The sequence below is a fragment of the Nyctereutes procyonoides genome, unplaced genomic scaffold (assembly GCF_905146905.1).
Source record: "Nyctereutes procyonoides isolate TBG_1078 unplaced genomic scaffold, NYPRO_anot_genome, whole genome shotgun sequence".
NCBI classification, from domain to species: Eukaryota; Metazoa; Chordata; class Mammalia; order Carnivora; family Canidae; genus Nyctereutes; species Nyctereutes procyonoides.
In genome coordinates, this window is record NW_026575146.1 from 20715265 (window position 1) to 20732837 (window position 17573).

The following is a 17573-nucleotide window of genomic DNA, read 5'->3' on the forward strand; positions in this document are numbered from 1 at the left end:
CACATGTGGATTCATACAGGGCAACTGAAGGTGGGAAGGAGGCTGTGGGGTCGGGACGTGCTACCCAGGAGAGCACCAGTATTGCCCTGGGGTGGGTCCTGTGCATCATCATCCTTGAACAAAACAGCCAGGGATGAGAGTCTGCAGGGAAAGTGATGGAAGGTTCTGTGGTCAGGAGGGAGGAAAGGAAGGGGGCCTGGAAAGTCTGAGTATCTCTACATGCCCAGAGGACACACTCCAACATAGCTAATCCCTATGGAAGAAACTTCAGCCAAAAGTGAGACCCATGTCAGCAGATGCTGGTGGGATGAGGGCTTTGGTTCCAAGCTGCTCCCCACATTTACCAGGGACACTTTACAAACCTGTGATCTTGATGTGTCCCTCTTCGTCCAGCAGGATGCTGAAAGAGAGGGAAGAAAACATGCTTTACAAGAGCCCTGGTCAGCTGAGGGTCATGCTGATCTCAAGGGGGCACAGCAGGACAGCCAGGGCAGCAGTCACCACACAGGTGTCACCTGCTACAGGCAGACGTGGGCTTTGGGATCACTGCTTCCCCAGTCAGCAGCTTCTCTGCTGAGCCACAAGTGGATTCCAATCCAGTATTTGGGGTTAACCCAACAGAAGCAGGGGCCTACCAGTCTGAGACTTTCTGTAGCTCATAGGAAGGTTCAGGAAGCCTTCTGACCATCCTGCATGAAGGACGTGATTGAGAGGGCTCAAAATTGCCTTGGTCTGTGGGGAATCTGGAGCCTCTTGAGTTTTTCCTGATCCAGGCAGGTCCTCAATGGCACTATTTCTTCACATCATCCCTCTCTGAGCCCCACCCTGCTTCTTGGGACTGACCCAGCTCTGCCGGGGAAGCCTGTGATACCTTGGGCCCTGGCTTTGAGGAGGCTTGGGGGTCGGCAGGCTTCACCTTACTGTAGGAGCTATCCCACTGGCTGCAAGCCCTCGTCCCACCAGTGTCTGACATCTAGAGCGTCAGTCTGTAGGGGGTGTCGTCCTCACCCTTCCTAGCTCTCCTGTGGGAGGGTGGTCTTCATTGCAGGGCAGAGGGAGATCCTATAAGGGCAGAGGTTGGCCAACACTGGAGGAAGCCCCTCTTCCAGGCCTTGGGGACCCCAGGGCTCCTAGTCTTCTGTTTCTTTTTTTGCTGTAATTAAATCCTATCCCATCAGCTCCTGGAGGGTACTAGCCCAGCCTTAAAGAGACCAGAAGCAGAATGGAGAAAAAGCAAAGCAAGGCCTTGAGGATTAATATGGGATGCCTTCAACAGTCAGGGAGAGTAGTGACATTCTGGCCCACACCAGCATACAGATGGACCTAAGGACAAGGTGCTGAGTGCAGTAAGCCAGGCACAAAACAGGAAACGTGCCTTCTACTCATACGAGGGACCCAGAACACTCAGATTCATAGAGGCAGAAAGTAGGGGGTGCCAGAGGTTGGGCAGGGGAGGATGCGGGGGTGTGAGAGTCTCACCAGGACAGAGTTTCAGTTTTGCAAGATGAAGAGAGTTTGGAAGAAGGACAGTGCTGGTGGCTGCATGGTACACGATGTGAGTGTGCACACGGCCAGAGCTGCACATTTAATAATGGTTATGGTGCTAATTTTCTATTGTTTTTTTTTTTTTCTTTTTACCGCAATTGAAAAAATCTGCCATGGGATTGAAAAAAAAAGAGACCTACTATTTAATTGAAATGTGAAGGAAAATGTTACAGCACATAATTAAAATGACAATTTATCATGAAAGAGGTGAATGTTTTCATCTTTGCTTTTCAGTTATACTTTGGGACCTACCCAGAAATGAGCAGCTTTCAAGATTAATCCCTTACTAATTCTAATTGACAACAAAATCTTCTTTCTTCGACTCTGCAATTAAATATTACTATTTTTAACTGTAAAGATCCCTTTGACCTTTAAAGAGAGAGAGAACCAGGGTGCACGCCCTAACGAGTGCCTGGGGCTCACAGCTTTGAGACCTGCCTCACGCTACCGCTCTCTGAGGGACGCAGCTGGAGTTAATAGGATACTGTTCTCTCCTCGGAGATGCTGAAGATGAGGCCTTTTGAGATTATTTAAACTTTTATTGACGCGTGCAGCCAGTGATGGCGTACTGTAGCTAACTACTGTAGGTAGTTAAGTCAAAGCCACGTCCTTCTGGTGTTGGACAAGTGTACCATGTATGGACATCACGTTGCCCAGATGTTTCCCATAAACGACCACCACATCTAATAAAAATGGCATCAGAGAAGAGCTGTCTTCTCCTCAGCTCGGTGTAGATGGAGGAAAGGCTGTGGAGCATGGGCTGGAACCCCACGGCCCGAGCCCTTGGTGATGAGTCAGCCCAAGTGTACAGGCTGCCTTATGGCCAAAGCTGGTAGGTCCCGCCAGCCTCTACCTTGTCCACCAGCAGTCATGGACCTCACCCTCCATGCGTGGGATCGAATGGTCTCACAGGACAGTGAATAGTGAGTGAGAACATCAGGGACTTGGCCTTTGGGGCTCTGGTCAAGCAACCCTACTGAACCCAAAATGGCACCCACTTGATCACCTTCTTCACATGGCCCACTCCTATGAGTGTGCTCTACACAGAATATAAGAAAAAAACCTCACATGGAAACTGTGATTTTGGAGGGACTTTAATCTTTTAATTTAGAATAGATTGCTAAAATATCCTAAAACATTATAGATGATCGTTGCCAAAGACACGCAAAATCTTATCAGAAGATCTGGGGAAACAGGTGCCACAATCTTTTAGAAAAGCTCTCTGAGAAGCTCATCTGACTTGCCACCTGGAAATGGCTGGTTGAAGTCGTGGCGAGGGCTTCCTAGCCCTGCAGGTGGACAGCAGAGAAGGGACAGGAGCGGAAGAGGCAAACTAGTATTGAGGTGGCCACGTCTCAGGAGTTCCCCACCGTAGGGGAGGCGGCAGCTGAGAAGCAAGGAGGAGTGGGGGGGCATGCCCCCTACCTGCCCAGCCTTACCCCGAACAGCAGGGACACAGCCCGAGCCTGGCCTTTCCCCGACGTGTTCTTATGAGGATCAGGTGAGAGGCACTGGGAATGGCCTATCCCATAGCAGAAGCCACACCTGTTTGGGCACCTTTTCAGGGGCGGGCAGATGGGACCTGCGTAGGAGGTGCCCGCAGGAGGATGGCCCCAGTCTACACCCTCTTGGGCACCCATCTGGGAATCAAACAGAGAAGCTACCAGCTCGGGCAGCAAGAAGTGGGGTGTGGAGGCGGCGTCCTACTGTGTCCTCACTTACTTCTCGGGCTTCAGGTCTCTGTAGATGATCCCCAGGCCGTGGAGGTGATCTAAAGCCAAAGCCAGCTCAGCCAGGTAGAACTTGACATCCTCCTCGGTGAACATCACCTAGGAAGAGAGAACAAGACCGTTCGGCTTCTTCTGTGGCTGGTTTGTTTTGAAGAACTCTGCCAGAGAATGTCGTGAGTCAGCCCCGCAAATGCACTCGAGTCAGTTCTGCTCTGTGGAAGATCACAGGCTCCCCCCAAGATGCTCTGCTGGCTCTTACAACGGGAAAATGAGTTCTCCTTATGGTCTGGAGAGGAGTGAAGGCAGGAGAGTGGTTCCCTACCAAGATGGCCTAATTAGCTTGCAAGTGGGGCACTTAATTCCCTCCTCCTCCTCCCCCACCCAGGAATCATGTAGCACTTGGGGGGGGGGACGTCTTTCTGGGTTGATATTTTAACATAGGTCGTTGGGATGTGAAGTGACACCCCAACATCCCGAAGGCCTGATGAGGGGCTGCTGAGAATGCATCCCGACTCCCTCCCATCTACCCAAAGTGGGCTGAGTTCTACCAGAGACAACAAGTACGTGGTGTAGAGTCAGTGAGGCACCCTCAGCCAGGGGAGGCTGGCTGAGAGGGACCCATGGGTGTCAGGGTCCACGAGTCGGGCATCCTGGCTCAGGTGAGCTGAGGCATATGCTAGGCCAGGTGCCCAGCACACTTGAAAGCCATCATCCAAGGGACACTTTCGTACCTGTGGTGCTTGTTATAATCAGCGCGTACTGTTTAAAGTCACCTTACTAGGAAGCCAGATTGTCATCACAAACCATTCTTTACATTCACCGTGAGAAATCCGTGTCACAGAGACTAGAAGGGTACGTTATCACTGAGCTCTCTCTGAACGCAGACACATGAGGAATCAACACATAAGCAGCAGGCGGCCTGGTACACAGAGTTAGAACAAGGGCCATTCGGGGAACTGGATGGTGACAACGTCAGGCTGGAACAGGTGGAGCACATCCATTCCACAGAAGGGATACCCCCCATCGGGGCCGGGCCTCATGCCCTTTGGTCCTGGGTGGTGACCTCTGGGGCTGTCAACCCTCATTGCCCTTCTGGCCTTTGGAGCCTCCTGCTCTATCTCCTGCGCTCAATGGGCACCTCTCCTGGCTAGTTTTCTTTTCTAAATCAGTTAACATAGTCCACGGATTTACTTTTAATCTGATTCTGCTAGCAATCATATTCTCTCCAATCCGACTTTTTCTGTCTAGAACCACCACGGGTTGTCTGCGGTTCCGTGCTCAGGCACAACAGTATTTCTCTACTTGTCCAGTTCCCAGGGCTCATCTCAGTATGGTCCCCAAGTATAGATGACAAATAGTGTCTGCATAGGAATGAAACACCCACGGATGTGCGTCCTTGGAGGAAGTCAGTACCGCGGCCCACACATGACAGGATGCCGTCCAGTGGCCTTGTTCCAAGAGAGAGCAGAAAGAGGATACTTTCCCATGTTGTTTCTGAGAATCTGGTGCACCCACATTTAACAACTTTACCTTTATTCTGGAATGAATGGTCTTGTGGGAGACACACGCTCCCCTTGTGAGGTCATACAGGGCTTTTGTGCTAATTATTATTGCCTTTTGGTCAAGAAGCCCAACAACGGGGTGTGTCATGCCACATGCTGGGCAAAGCCAAACCCAAATGGCCTGAGAGGGGAAGGGGAAATCAATACTTATCAGGTGAGAAATGGGCAGATGCCAACCGTTCTGCATCTCTGGGAACATGTGAGCACAACAGGGACAGACACCTGCTCCAGAAGGGCTCTTTGTAGAACTAGGATCTGACTTTACTGCAAGGAGCCCAAAATATCAATGGTGCACTGTCTGAGGGACCCTTAAAAATCGGAGGGAGAGAGCATCTCACGGGCTCTGGGACCCCCATTTCTGCTCCATTTTGATCTGTGGTTCACTTTGGAGGTCCATGCAGGATGGAAGGCTCTCCCGGCCAAAAAGTGGGAGGGAGAGAGAAGGGGAGAGGGCAGTTTGAACGCATTGTCTCAGGCCGATGAGCGCGGCCAGGTAAGACTGCCCAGGGGTGGGGGGGGGGTTGGGGGGGCTCAGGGGGGAAAGATACTGCATGGGGTCGCTGAGATTTGAGCCCAGTGCTACTGCTGCCTGGGGCAGGAGAGAGCTCTTCACACTCTTCACATCAACTAGGGGCCAGAGAGCTTTCGTGTGGCCTTGGGTAACATTCTGGACAATTCCTATAATAGGACTGCGAGGTCAAGGACAAGGCCCTGGGTCCAGAAGTGGCCTGCGGTCATGGAGACCTCCTGCAAGAAGACCCGATGGAAAGTGAGAGACGGGGAGATTTCTTCCTCAGCTGCCACTGTAGGGCCCTCTGCTCCCTCTCCACGTGGGGCCGCACTCAGGGGTCAGGGGTCGGGGGTTGGGGTGCTGCTCGGTGTCCCCGGGAGGGCCGTTTGCTGAAAGTCTTCCTAGGGTAACAGAGGGCTTCTCCGTAGGGCTTGTGCCACTTCTTCAAACAGACACATGCATGCACATACACAATGTTCCCATGCACACGCATCCCACACATACCACATAACCCCCGCAGCACAGCACGCACACCACACACTCACAGCATACACAATGACACACACACTCTCACACGCACAGCACACACGTGACAGACACATTCTCACACATACTGACATGGACACTACGTGCACACACTCACAGCACACACATTGACACACATTCTCACACACTCAGCATATAACACTGACACAGCACACACTCTCACACTTACTGACATGCACACCATTTGCACATAGTCACAGCACACACACCACATACAGCATGCACACTGACACACACATTGTCACACATACTGACAGCATGCACACCACATGCACACACAGCGTGCACACCACACACACACTCTCACATACACAGCATGCACACTGACACACACATTGCGCACATACCATTTGCACATAATCGCAGCACACCCACCACATACAGCATGCACACTGAGGCACACACATTATCACACATGCTGACAGCATGCACACCACATGTACACACAGCACACACTGACACACACTCTCACACTCAGCATACACACTGACATAGTACAGTCTCACACACACGGACAGGCACATCGTTAGCACGTAGTGGCAGCACACACACTGCACCCCCGCAGTGCACACTCAGTACGCACACCACACACACAGACCTCCCCCGAGTGCTCGCCATCCCCCTTTGCCCCCAGTACCTCTTTGGAGAGCCGGCTGAAGAGGTCCCCTCCTCGCAGGAAGTCCAGTATCAGGTAGAGCTTTCCTTCTGTCTGAAAGGCTGTGGAAGGAGAGAGGGTTGGCATCCTGGGGGCCCGGAACACGTGCTGCGGTGCTGGCGCTTTCCAGAAACAGGACTGGAGCCGGGTTGGGGCGAGGGGGGGCACTTGCTGGGGCAGAACTCCAGGAAAGGGCCGGCAGGAGTGAGTCTGTTGTGTTCCCCACCTTTATTGAGAGTCTAGAGGGTCACCTCTCTTCGCTCGTCCCCTCTCCTTTGCTCCCCCTTCCTTTTTAACCCCAGAGGGGCTGGAAGATACATGGAGGCACATATCTGCAGTTCCAACCTGCTCTCCTGTCACCACTGCTGATGCTGGGTTCTGGGCACACGAGGGTTGCACTGGACCAACAGCTTTGCTGTGAGGAGTTTGGTTAGCAGCCGGATGATGGCTCCAACCCGGGGTGGACAAGCCTCCTTTCCCTCATTCTATGCAATGTCATATGTCATATGTCATATATGCAATGTCATATGTTCATATGTCATTCTATGCAACTCCAGGTCAGGAAATCCATCATTTGGAAGCATTGGTGACCGGTTGACCCCATGTATCAGACTAAAAGTGAGTGGAGCCCATGTTCTAGGTTTGATCACCGCAAACTAGGTTTATGTTTCTGGTCTTGTCCACCATTTAGCCAGGTGTACCTTGCCCCAAAGGGGGCTGAACGTGCATGTGAGGGTTGAGAGAAACAAACCACTATTGACTATTGATATTCAGTTCAATGTTATTGATGATCTATCATCTGGTATCTATTTTGTATACACAGAAAGTGCGATGTAGGGGGTCCTGATATCCCAGCTGACTTGAAAACTTTTTATTTTCTAAAAGAAAACACCAGAAACATTCTATGCATTAGGGTTTTAGAAACAGACAGCTTCTAACTAAAAAAATCCTTGTCAGAATCGTATAAAGTGAAGTATGGATTAAATCCTCTCTCCTAAGGCTTGACGGGCAGGACAACAAATGTCGTTTGATCAACCACAGAGCCGACATGGAAGACAGCTTAAAAAATCTTTGAAAGATGCTCAGCTGTTCTTCAGGGAAATCCTCTGGAAACCAGCTGAAATGACACATGGGACTGGATCTGACAGCGGCTAACGAGCAGGGGCTGCACAGGTGGCTGTGTGTGGGGGGTCCACCTCCCGGGGCTGCTATGAGTCAGGTCAGACACCTGCCTGTGGCCACAGCCACCTTCCAGCGACTTCACACCCATATTCACTCTAACTAGCTTTGAAAGGATAAGCCACACACTCTCTATGCAAGACTGAGGTGTTTTCTTAGTAACATCATCAGAAGTTAACCAGCAGAGAGTGACAAGCCTCTACCCTTCCACCTCTGGGCACAGCTTACACCTTTGCTTCCTTCTGATTTGTGAAAATGTCATGGACAATCCCCCACACCTGGAGCTTTGAAACCAACGAAGTGGGTTTTTTTTTGTTGTTGTTGTTTTGGTTTTGTTTTATTTTCTATACTTCCCTCATGCTAATTATTCAGTAGGGGAGTAAGCGTGAATGCAGTCTCGCGCCCCTCATTCATTATTTTTAATCTGAAGATTTCACTTACTGCTTCCCCGAGGAGAGAAATGGAAGAAAGCAAACTCAAAGGAGTTTTGTGGCCACAAGAATCACAATCATTTTATTGTGTCTCATTTCTCTTCCAGGACATGGAAACAATGACCTCCCTTGAAAGAAAGTTTTGAGGGTTCAGTGAGCTACTCTCTTTAAAATGCTTGAAACACAGTATTCACTTGAAATATAGAAGGTGATGCCATTCTGGTTAAAGAAATTATTGGGCATAAAGCATTTTACTTTAAAACAACACAAAAATATGTCATAGATTCACTCCAATCTAGGCCAAGAGTCTTTCTTTTCTTTTCTTTCTTTCTTTCTTTCTTTCTTTCTTTCTTTCTTTCTTTCTTTCTTTCTTTCTTTCTTTCTTCTTCTCTCTTTCTTTCTTTCTTTCTTTCTTTCTTCTTTTCTTTCTCTCTCTCTTTCTCTTTTTCTCTCTTTCCTTCTTTCTTTCACTACTTTATCAATAATGATTTAATCAGTGACAAACTATAGCCCCTCACTTTGGTTTCTGGTTAAAACAGGGCATTTTGCTCCCTCAGAGAGGAAAACCGCAGAAGTAGTAAGTAGGTTATGTTTTACTCTATTTACCATAATGAAGCTTTACAATGAAAGGGTGATTCACTTCTGCCAAAATGTCTCTCTCCATCTTCGAACGGACTCGGTCCCGAACTGCAAGACAGAAAAACACAGCCTTTCAAGAGGCAGGAATGGTGTTCTAGAGAACTCGGAATATGAAACATTAGCTACAAATAACTGACCCCCTTGTTTTGTTGCAATAATTTCCAAGCAGACATGAAAGTTGAAACAGTAGGATAATGATCACCTTTGAGTCATCCACCTGGAATCGACTGCTGTCTGCTCTCTGACACATTTGCTTTCCTTCTGGGTCCTTCTCTGTCTCTGCGTGTGTGTCTCTCTCTCCACACATACACACACTGCAGCCAAAACTAACACTAAATCATGGACCCCGTGACACTTGACTCCTAGGTATGTGTGCAAGCAGCATTTCCTGGGAGTAAGGACAATCTCTTACATAACCCCTGACCCAACTGTCACCTCAAAGAAACTTAACAATCATTTCACAACGTCATCTGATACCCAATCCACGTTCAACACGCCCCTACCATGCCATGTACAGCTGTTAGTTTACCCAATGTGGGATCCAGACAAGGTTCACACATCACATTTGGTTGTTATATTTCTTTATCTCAGAATAGAACTATCCCATGGTTTTGTTTGTTTGTTTTTGTCATGTTTTGTGGATTTTTTGGGAAGGCCAGGCCAGTTTCTTGTAGATTGTTTCATATTCTGGGTTTGTCTGATTGTTGCTCAACTGGTGGCTCTAACTCCTTTATTTCTTGTGAACTGAGGTTAGGGCTGGAGGCTTCATAAGACTAAGGGTCTTTTTCAGCAAAAGTCTCTCCTAGGTGACACTGTGCACCTCTGATTGCAGCAGGAAAGGTGTGCATGTTGCAGTAACCTCTCTATGTGATGCTAAATTTGATCAAAGTGACAAATCACCAGTCTTTTACTGTAAGGACCCATATGTCCCTTTGTAAGTAATGAGTAACCTGCAGGATGATATCTGGTATTAGCCGGGGTCCCTGACACTTCTTCCTCCAAGAGTGTTAGCATATGCATATGAATGATCCTTGCTTGAATCATTTAGGGTCACAAAATCGCCATCTTCTCATTTCTGGCAGAACTGGAAATCAAGAAGAAGATTGCTTCTCTCTGTCCCTGAGGATACGCAGGCACTAGGGATTTTTTCCAACATTAGTGTGTTTTAATCAATTACATTATTAATGGTTTTAGTGCTGACGCTGTCCAAAGTGTAGCCATCTGGGAACGCAGCTGGAATTAATTTTGAGGCAAAAATAAACCGGCCAAAAAGGCCCACCACTTGAGAATAAGAATAACCCCAAGATTCCCATAAGCAAATTGATACACCAGGGGCAGTGACCTTGTGGCGCCCACGTGAGCAGAGGGAGGGAATCTCCTCCAATGTTCCTACGAGTGACCCATTTAAGTGTTGTGTTACTGGACCAGGCATTTAATCCATCTATGTTCTGGCCCTTGTGATGTGCAATTTTAAAGTTTTATTTAAGAAATGCTTCCCAAAGAATGACTGTAATAAAAGAAAAGTGGGGGTGGGGGAATGACAAGCATTGGAGAGGTTGGAGCAAGAACTTGGGACACCTGTGCCTGAGCTGGTCAAATGTGCCACAGCACAGACTCAGTGGAACACACCGTGCCAGCTCCTCAAACAGGTGGACACAGCTCCGCCGCGTGGCCCAGCCATTCCACTCCTAGGTTTACATCCCCAGGAACTGAAGACAGGAACTCAAACGGACAACTTCACACCCCACGCTCATGTTCACAGCAGCATTACTCACACGGCCAAGGGGTGGAAGCAGCCCGAGCGTCTGTCGATGACGAACAGATAAACAAAAAGTGCGCTCTATCTGGGCAGCGGAGTGCGATCGCTCCTTAAAAAGTAATAAAATTCTGATGCACGCCACAGCACGAGGAACCCCAAACACATTACACGGAGTGAAACAAGCCAGACACGGAGGAACAAATACTGTAAGGCTCTATCTCTTTGAGGTCCCTACAGTGGTCAAACAGCAAGGGACGGAGCCAGGTGCTGGGAAGAGCTTCTGTTTGCGATGCTGACACAGTTGTGGGTATAGACAGTGGTGAGGACGGCTATACCAGGTCATACTCGCTGCGAGTGGATCTGATGCCACTTACAAATGGTTAGAATGACCGATATGACGTTATGTGTATTTTACCACAATCAGAGAAAAAAGAAGTCCTGTCTCACTCCTGGTCACAGGACAGCCTCCTACCTTCCCCTTTGTTCACACTGGCTTTGCTTCTGCTTCAGGTCCTCATCCCCTGGAGCCCCCCTGCGCCCCCCCCCCCCGCCCACAGGGGCTGTGTGCTGCCTGCCTGTCTGGGGGGGCAGGGGGGCCTGCTGGGGCACAGTGGCCTCGGAGCATGCATCCTGCATCCCAGCCGTTGCTTATAGGGGGGTTTGGCCTTGGAACCCACCCTACGGGGTCGTCATGGGGACGAGGAGGCAGCCTGTGAATCCCCCACAGCATACGGTGCTTGTGCTCCTTTGCAGGGTGGGCTTTACGGGGGAAAACCTCGGGGCTTTCTTTGACCTTCCTCTTCCGTTCCACTGCTGGTCTGTTCCCTCACCAATACCAGACCCTGGCAACTACAGTGACCTCGGTGTCCCTTGGTCTCTAAAAGGCCCACAAGTCAGTAGAGAGGGCCATGGGCAGAGCTACAGGTCGCCCCATGGCACCTACTGGGCCCGGCCTTCCCTGCACCCCTGCAGCCCCCAGACCCCAGGACCAAAGCACCAGGCAATGGGTGTGGGGTCTGGCTTGTCATCGTCCATGCTCCAGGTGACACACAGTGGGTCCTCTGCTGGCTGGACCAATGGAATGGGACGTCACTGCTCACAGGGCCCTGGGGAGCATGCCATGCAACCCTGCATTTACGGGAGAGCAGACGAGGCTCACTGTGGAGAGAAGCGGTGCTCCAGGCCAGGGCTGGCGCATCCCACAGGGGCGCAGTGCCCTGTCTGTGCTGCAAACAGACTCTAGCCCAGAGACCACAGACCCCCGGGAGATGGAAGGGGAACAGCACTCAGAGTGGAGACAGTCACTGGGCCTTTTACTTATGCAGCCTGTATCGCTGAGCCGTGAACCCCGAGTTCAGACCCTGTTTTCCTCATTGGTCATGGTCATTGCGTGCAAGCTCTTTAGGAGGTCGTGTTGCAGAACTGAGTCTTGCCTTTCCTGTTTATCATTTGTGAGTCACTGTCAAGTGAGCAAGGCCTTAACCAGTGTCCTTTCTCTTTTCTACATAAACAGAAAACAGGCTGTAGGATGGCAGGCGTGGTGGTGGCACCGAAGGCAGAGCATGGGCTCCTGGTAAGGCGAGACAACACTGACCCTGGACAGGGCTGGTCCCCTCACTCCTCGGAAACGGGACAACAGGATGGCAAAGGCACAGTTATCACCGCCTGACCTCGAATTTCTTTCACCTCCGAGCCCTGTCCTCCTGCTCACTCCCCATCTGTGGTTTGTGGGTCTTCTCTATGCCGCATGAGCAAGCAAAGCTGCCCCGTTTGCCCCCAGCAAGTGAGAGTTGGGGGGCTGCAGTGTGGAGATGGCAGTGAAGGGAGCCCCAGAGGGCCTCTCTGTGGTGTGAGAGCCGGGGCCGGTGGCCAGAGGGCAGGGGGACACTTCAGGTGCTCATGACAGCAGAGCCATCAGCTGCAGGCATGTCATGTGAGTGACAGCAGGGCCACAGGACTGTCCTTCTGAATGCTACCTGCCGTGTGGACCCACATGCGTCACCACGCCCCAGGCCTGGGCTGCCTCCTCACAGCGAGGAGCTCATCGATGCATCCAGCCAGCCTCCTGGAGGTGTCCTGTATCTCAGTGGAGTCGGCCAGGCTGACAAGGTGGCAGGCTTCATACCCCCTGGTGCATCTTCTCCCGGGAGAGGTCTCTGTTCCATTCACCACCCCCGAGGAGATCCGGGGAAGCAGAGCAGCTAAGGAAAGGAGCCACTGTGTTCCCACACCCAACTAACCATCTCTTCGAGAAGTTTGGTCTTCCACGCTGGTTCAGAGCATCTAAAAATCATCTAAATAGACCGATCTTACTACTACTGTTTCAGATCTGTTTGGCATGAGGAAAACTGCTTAGCTACATAACCGAATACTGGGTTGGTGACGGAAACCAGAGGCCTTAAGAAGCCTGGTGAAAAAATCAGAAAAAGATCTTACACTTAAATTTCCAAGGAACTGTTAAATTATAGCAGAAAAAAAATTTTCCTCCCTATATTTTACACAAAAATAAATCCCAGATCAATTAAAGAATTAAAGGTTAAAAAAATCAATCCATAAAAATAATAACAAAGAGGAATGCCCATCTGATGTCCAGGTGGGAATCTGTTTAATAAAAGCAATGGGGAAATAATGGAGGGACAAAGGAGAGATGAGCTTCAAATGTCCCCAGACTGGCCATCCAAAAGGTCGTAGCAGCAAAAGGCAGCAAAATGCGTAGAGGTGCATGGAGCAAACAGAAAGAGGGCCAGGAGCCTCCGTGAATGCAGTAGCCCTGAGTGATTGTGAAGACAGAGGGAACAGCTCAGCTGGGACATGTGCACACACACGTGTGCTGTGACCATGACTCCCAGGTGTGCGTGGGTCCTTCCCCGGGGCCGGGAAATAGGCTGTGTTCACACGGGGCTTGGTTTGGTCAGTGCTGAGACTGCATCCCCGACGGTGCCATGTCCGGGGACCTGCACGCTGAGCTAACAAGATGTGGAAGCGCAGTGGTTACACGGAGCAGGGCCCCTCAGCTGCAGACAAGAGGCAGGAGCTGGCATCCTGAGGGGCTGGCCCGTCGATCCCCAGGTCTGCGGATTCCGTTCAGGTGTGCAGAGCCCACGCTCCACCCTCATCAATGCCTCTTCTGGCCCTGCTGGTTGCTCTCGGGTCAGAACCAGGGATGGCGGGAAGGGCCTATACCTCCAGCTTGGCCACCTGGCTCGCAGCACAGAGTATCCCTGCATGAAGAGACACGGGCATGGACAGCAAACGGGTCACTGTCTGTGCTGTCTTCAGGCTGCCTCTGGCACAGCTTAGGGTGCTGAGAGATTTTGATTCCTAATATCTAGATGCATAAAGAAGAAAGCTCAGAGAGGCGCTTCCTCCATCCCTGCATTGCTATGGCGTCAGGGAGTCAGAACCGGGGAGAGATGTCGTGAGCTGAGACAAGAGACATCCCACCTGCTGGAGAGGAACGCCAGCAGTCGTCTTGCTGGGCAGCTCTAGGCTGGTGCAGAATCTGGGGTCAGGCCCCATTATCTCCCTGGGATTTTTTTCCTGGTATTTGACAGGTGAGTCTGGGATTGAGTGGGGCTTGCTACTACGGATATAAAAAGAAGGATGTTCTACGCTATTTTGAGATTCATTAATAAACCGTAGGTATTGGGGGTAAATGTTTTGTTTTTTTTTTTTTTTTTTGTATTTCAAACCAATTCTGTATTGTAGCTGCCCTGCAATGTGGAGGATTAGAGGGATGTGGTTTTCATGACTGGCTTTGCTCTGTAGGCAATCTGCATCCCCCTGGTGCCAGCTGTGACCTTCATGTGTCCTTCAGCCATCATGGCCTGTGGCGGCTCCAAGTGCTAAGATGAATGTGGAGATGAACACAAATTCATCCTACTATGAAGGGCACAGTTTCCTTCCCAGAAACACAGGGGAGGGGGTGCATTGTGGGATTATCCTGGTGGACATGACACATGATACAAAACTAAAGCTACTTTCTGGGAACTCTTTTTTTGGATCAGGCCAACATATCTTCATGTCATCCAAGACTTATTCTCCTTTAAACAACTTTAGAAGTATCTATTCCGTTGTGCTCATGAGGAATTTAAAGTTTAGGACATTCCAACCTGTTAATTTTTTTTTTTTAACTCAACCACTTGGCCTGTGCTGGAGTTTTAGGAGTTAAAAGTTGGCTTATGCCCCTTTCAATGGTAATAAAATATCTCAATATCCATGGTCCTTTGAGATGTCCCATCAAGTGAGAAACCAAAATGCAAGGCTGGCTTTGCTGGCCAGCCTAATGGCTTGGCACATGGGAGCAGAGAGGTTTTGAACCTCGGGCTGCCTCTTGATACATGATCCCTGCCTTCCTACAAGTCACTAGAAGTCTCTGAGAAATGGCCTGTGCAGCATGAGAGAGCCAGTCTGAGATGCTCATGTAGCACTGGAGTCCACGCGCAGGTGGGTGGCAAGCTCAGGCTCCGCTCAGTGAACTGACCGCTGCTCACTGCTTCCTTCCCTTGCTCACAAAATCTCCTGGGTCTGAAATTATACCCCAAGCCATCTCCTGGATGCAGGATTTTAGCCTCACACCATACATTATAATCTTCAGAGGTCAAATTCAAAGCACACCATACATTATACACCATACACCTCACACCATACATTATAATCTTCAGAGGTCAAATTCAAAGCAAAAAGTATGCTCCCATGAAAAGTTGTGTTTCTAAATGTTTGGTGGTCAAAACTCTGTACCATTCTTTAGTCCAGAGAAAATAGAAAGGAAGAAAACCATAAATAATAAAAATTAAAAATGGTGAGGTCTAACTCCCCAAGATTTGTCTTTTTCTCTACACCAGGTTATTTAAAGAGAGAAAGGCATGTTTCTCAAGTCCCTTCTTGACCAAAGAATCTTTTTGTGGATGAATCTTCAGCCTGTTTCTCTTCTGCATTTATACTGCACAGGCATTAAAGATGACAAGGAAGGATGGTCATCTACTTTCTGCTTTTTAACCCATCCACAATCCAAGAAACACAATTCTGGTAGAAAAAAAACAGATAAAGGACCCCAAAGTACACAGGCCCTGTAGGATAACGTGCTTGTTCCCTACGGATGTGCAGGTGCATCCAGGATGCCCAAGAAAGACAAGCCAGGGAGGCTTAAGGGGGAGTCACTCATTTTACCTTTTGTCCCAGACCACGCACTGGGAAAATAGCCCCTGAATAGTGAATGCCCTGAGGACAATTAGCCGGCAGTGGATTCCTGATGCACAGCCTGGGCGTGTGAGGGGATGGGGCTGGGTCCCCGGAGCCTGTTACAGGAGGAGCACCGGGTTCTGACTCCACAGCCTGTGAACCATGGGACGGTCGTGACTGTGGCTTCACTGCTCTGGCCTCAGTGTCCTCATTGGTACAAGGAGCACAGGACTACCAGTAGGGACACTTAAACCCACCCCCACCCCCACTCCCAGAATTTGCAATCATCCAAATGTGAGCCTAATGACGTTAATGACTTTGCCCGGAAATAAAATCAGTGTAAACTAAGGCGCTCACTGAAGCTCAGTTTCTGAGCCAGTCGGTGTCTTGAAATGAAGCTTATCAGCGTCAGAGAAAAGGAATAAACGTCACGGTGCTGGCAATCGCCTTCTGAGGTCTGAGGCTGCCTGGGCTGCGTCGGCCAAGGACTAGCTCCAAGGCCATGATCAGCACGAATGTAAGCCGTGTGTCCGTCCCGGCCACCACGCACTCTGCACCCCCCGTGCCTCTGCTCACAGTCCGAGCGATGTCCTCACAGCTCTACTTCTTATAGAAAACACAGACGATTTGCAGAAACAGCCCCGACCGGTGATCCAACGAGCTCAGAAGGCGGCAGCTGGGTCCACATCTCCATCCTTGTGGTCGGCGGCCCTCCCACCTCTGCTGTGAACCCATCTGCAATAATGTAAGTGGCTCGACAGAGATTTGACCAGAATGATGGATTTTTTCCCCTCAGCCTCAGATGGACAGAGTACGGACTTTCTTCAAAGCCGGGAATGCCTACCTTTGGGCTTAGAAAGTCAACTTCTAATGAAGATGGTTGAAAAATTAGTTTGGCCTGAAAACACAGGTGGAGTCCTACCAGGAAACCATCACTGCAAAGAAACCTTTCACGTACGATGCCCTTCCGCACGGTGGAGGATGGCCCGGTGAAAGGGGACACAGCCACACCCGAGCCCTGCCGGGGCCTCGACACAGGCTCGTCCTTCGTGGCAATGAACGTGGTGGTAGCCGCAGGCCTGGGGCTGGAGGAAGCCGGAACCCTTCCTGAGGAGATGGCAATTGATGTCCCACCTCCCCTTCACTCCCCCACGCCATCAGACCTTCCCAAAACTAGCCAGGAAAAGCCCCAATACCTCTCCTAGGTCCACGGAGAAAAGAAGCAGAGCTGAGGACACCCGACACTGACCTTCGCCAGGCCTGCGACGTCCGAGACACTCGGTGAATTTAATTCTCACGTCAACAACGCCAGGAGGCAGGTACTCTGATGGCATCACCCCTTTCTAAGTAGGAGGACATGAAGACGACACAGCCCACAGGGGGGATGCGAGACGAGCCCAAGGGCCCAGGTTTATGCTCCCAACCACCGTATCGGGGTCCTCTCCCTTGGGGGTGACAAATTCTTGTGTTGACACCCACACAGACCACCCAACTCAGAACTTGGGGGTGGCACCCAGCAGTCGCATCCTACAGAGGTCCCACGGGCGATTCCAGGGGTGGCCCAGCTCAGGAGCCGCTGTTACTGACCTGGGTCACAGTCCCTACATATGGACTCGGTACCCGGGAGATGGACACCAGGCTGTCTGCGTTCCTGGTCGCATGCTGGGGACCGTGGTTACGGCCACCGAGTCCCATTCCCTTACAACACAGAGTGGGGCATCAACCTCTGGACTCCTTATGCTTGGAATACTTGATAAGGAATTGTTACTGTAACAAGGGTGTTGAGTAATGAATACAGAGTTAAGGAAGAAGGGGAACATTTGCAAAGGGTCCGT

At 50.3% G+C, this 17573-nt stretch overlaps 1 protein-coding gene across 3 annotated transcripts in view; it reads right to left on the bottom strand.

Moving 5' to 3' along the window:
* The window catches only part of RPS6KA2 (ribosomal protein S6 kinase A2), a 297485-nt gene that overhangs the window by 67985 nt on the left and 211927 nt on the right, over positions 1–17573 (bottom strand). For all 3 annotated transcript variants that reach the window (XM_055310838.1, XM_055310839.1, XM_055310837.1), the window contains 4 exons: positions 8766–8846; positions 6532–6611; positions 3268–3374; positions 363–400 (listed from right to left, as the gene is read on the bottom strand). In XM_055310838.1, coding sequence (XP_055166813.1) covers positions 363–400; positions 3268–3374; positions 6532–6611; positions 8766–8846 — 306 coding nt within the window. The remainder of the gene's footprint in view (positions 1–362; positions 401–3267; positions 3375–6531; positions 6612–8765; positions 8847–17573) is intronic.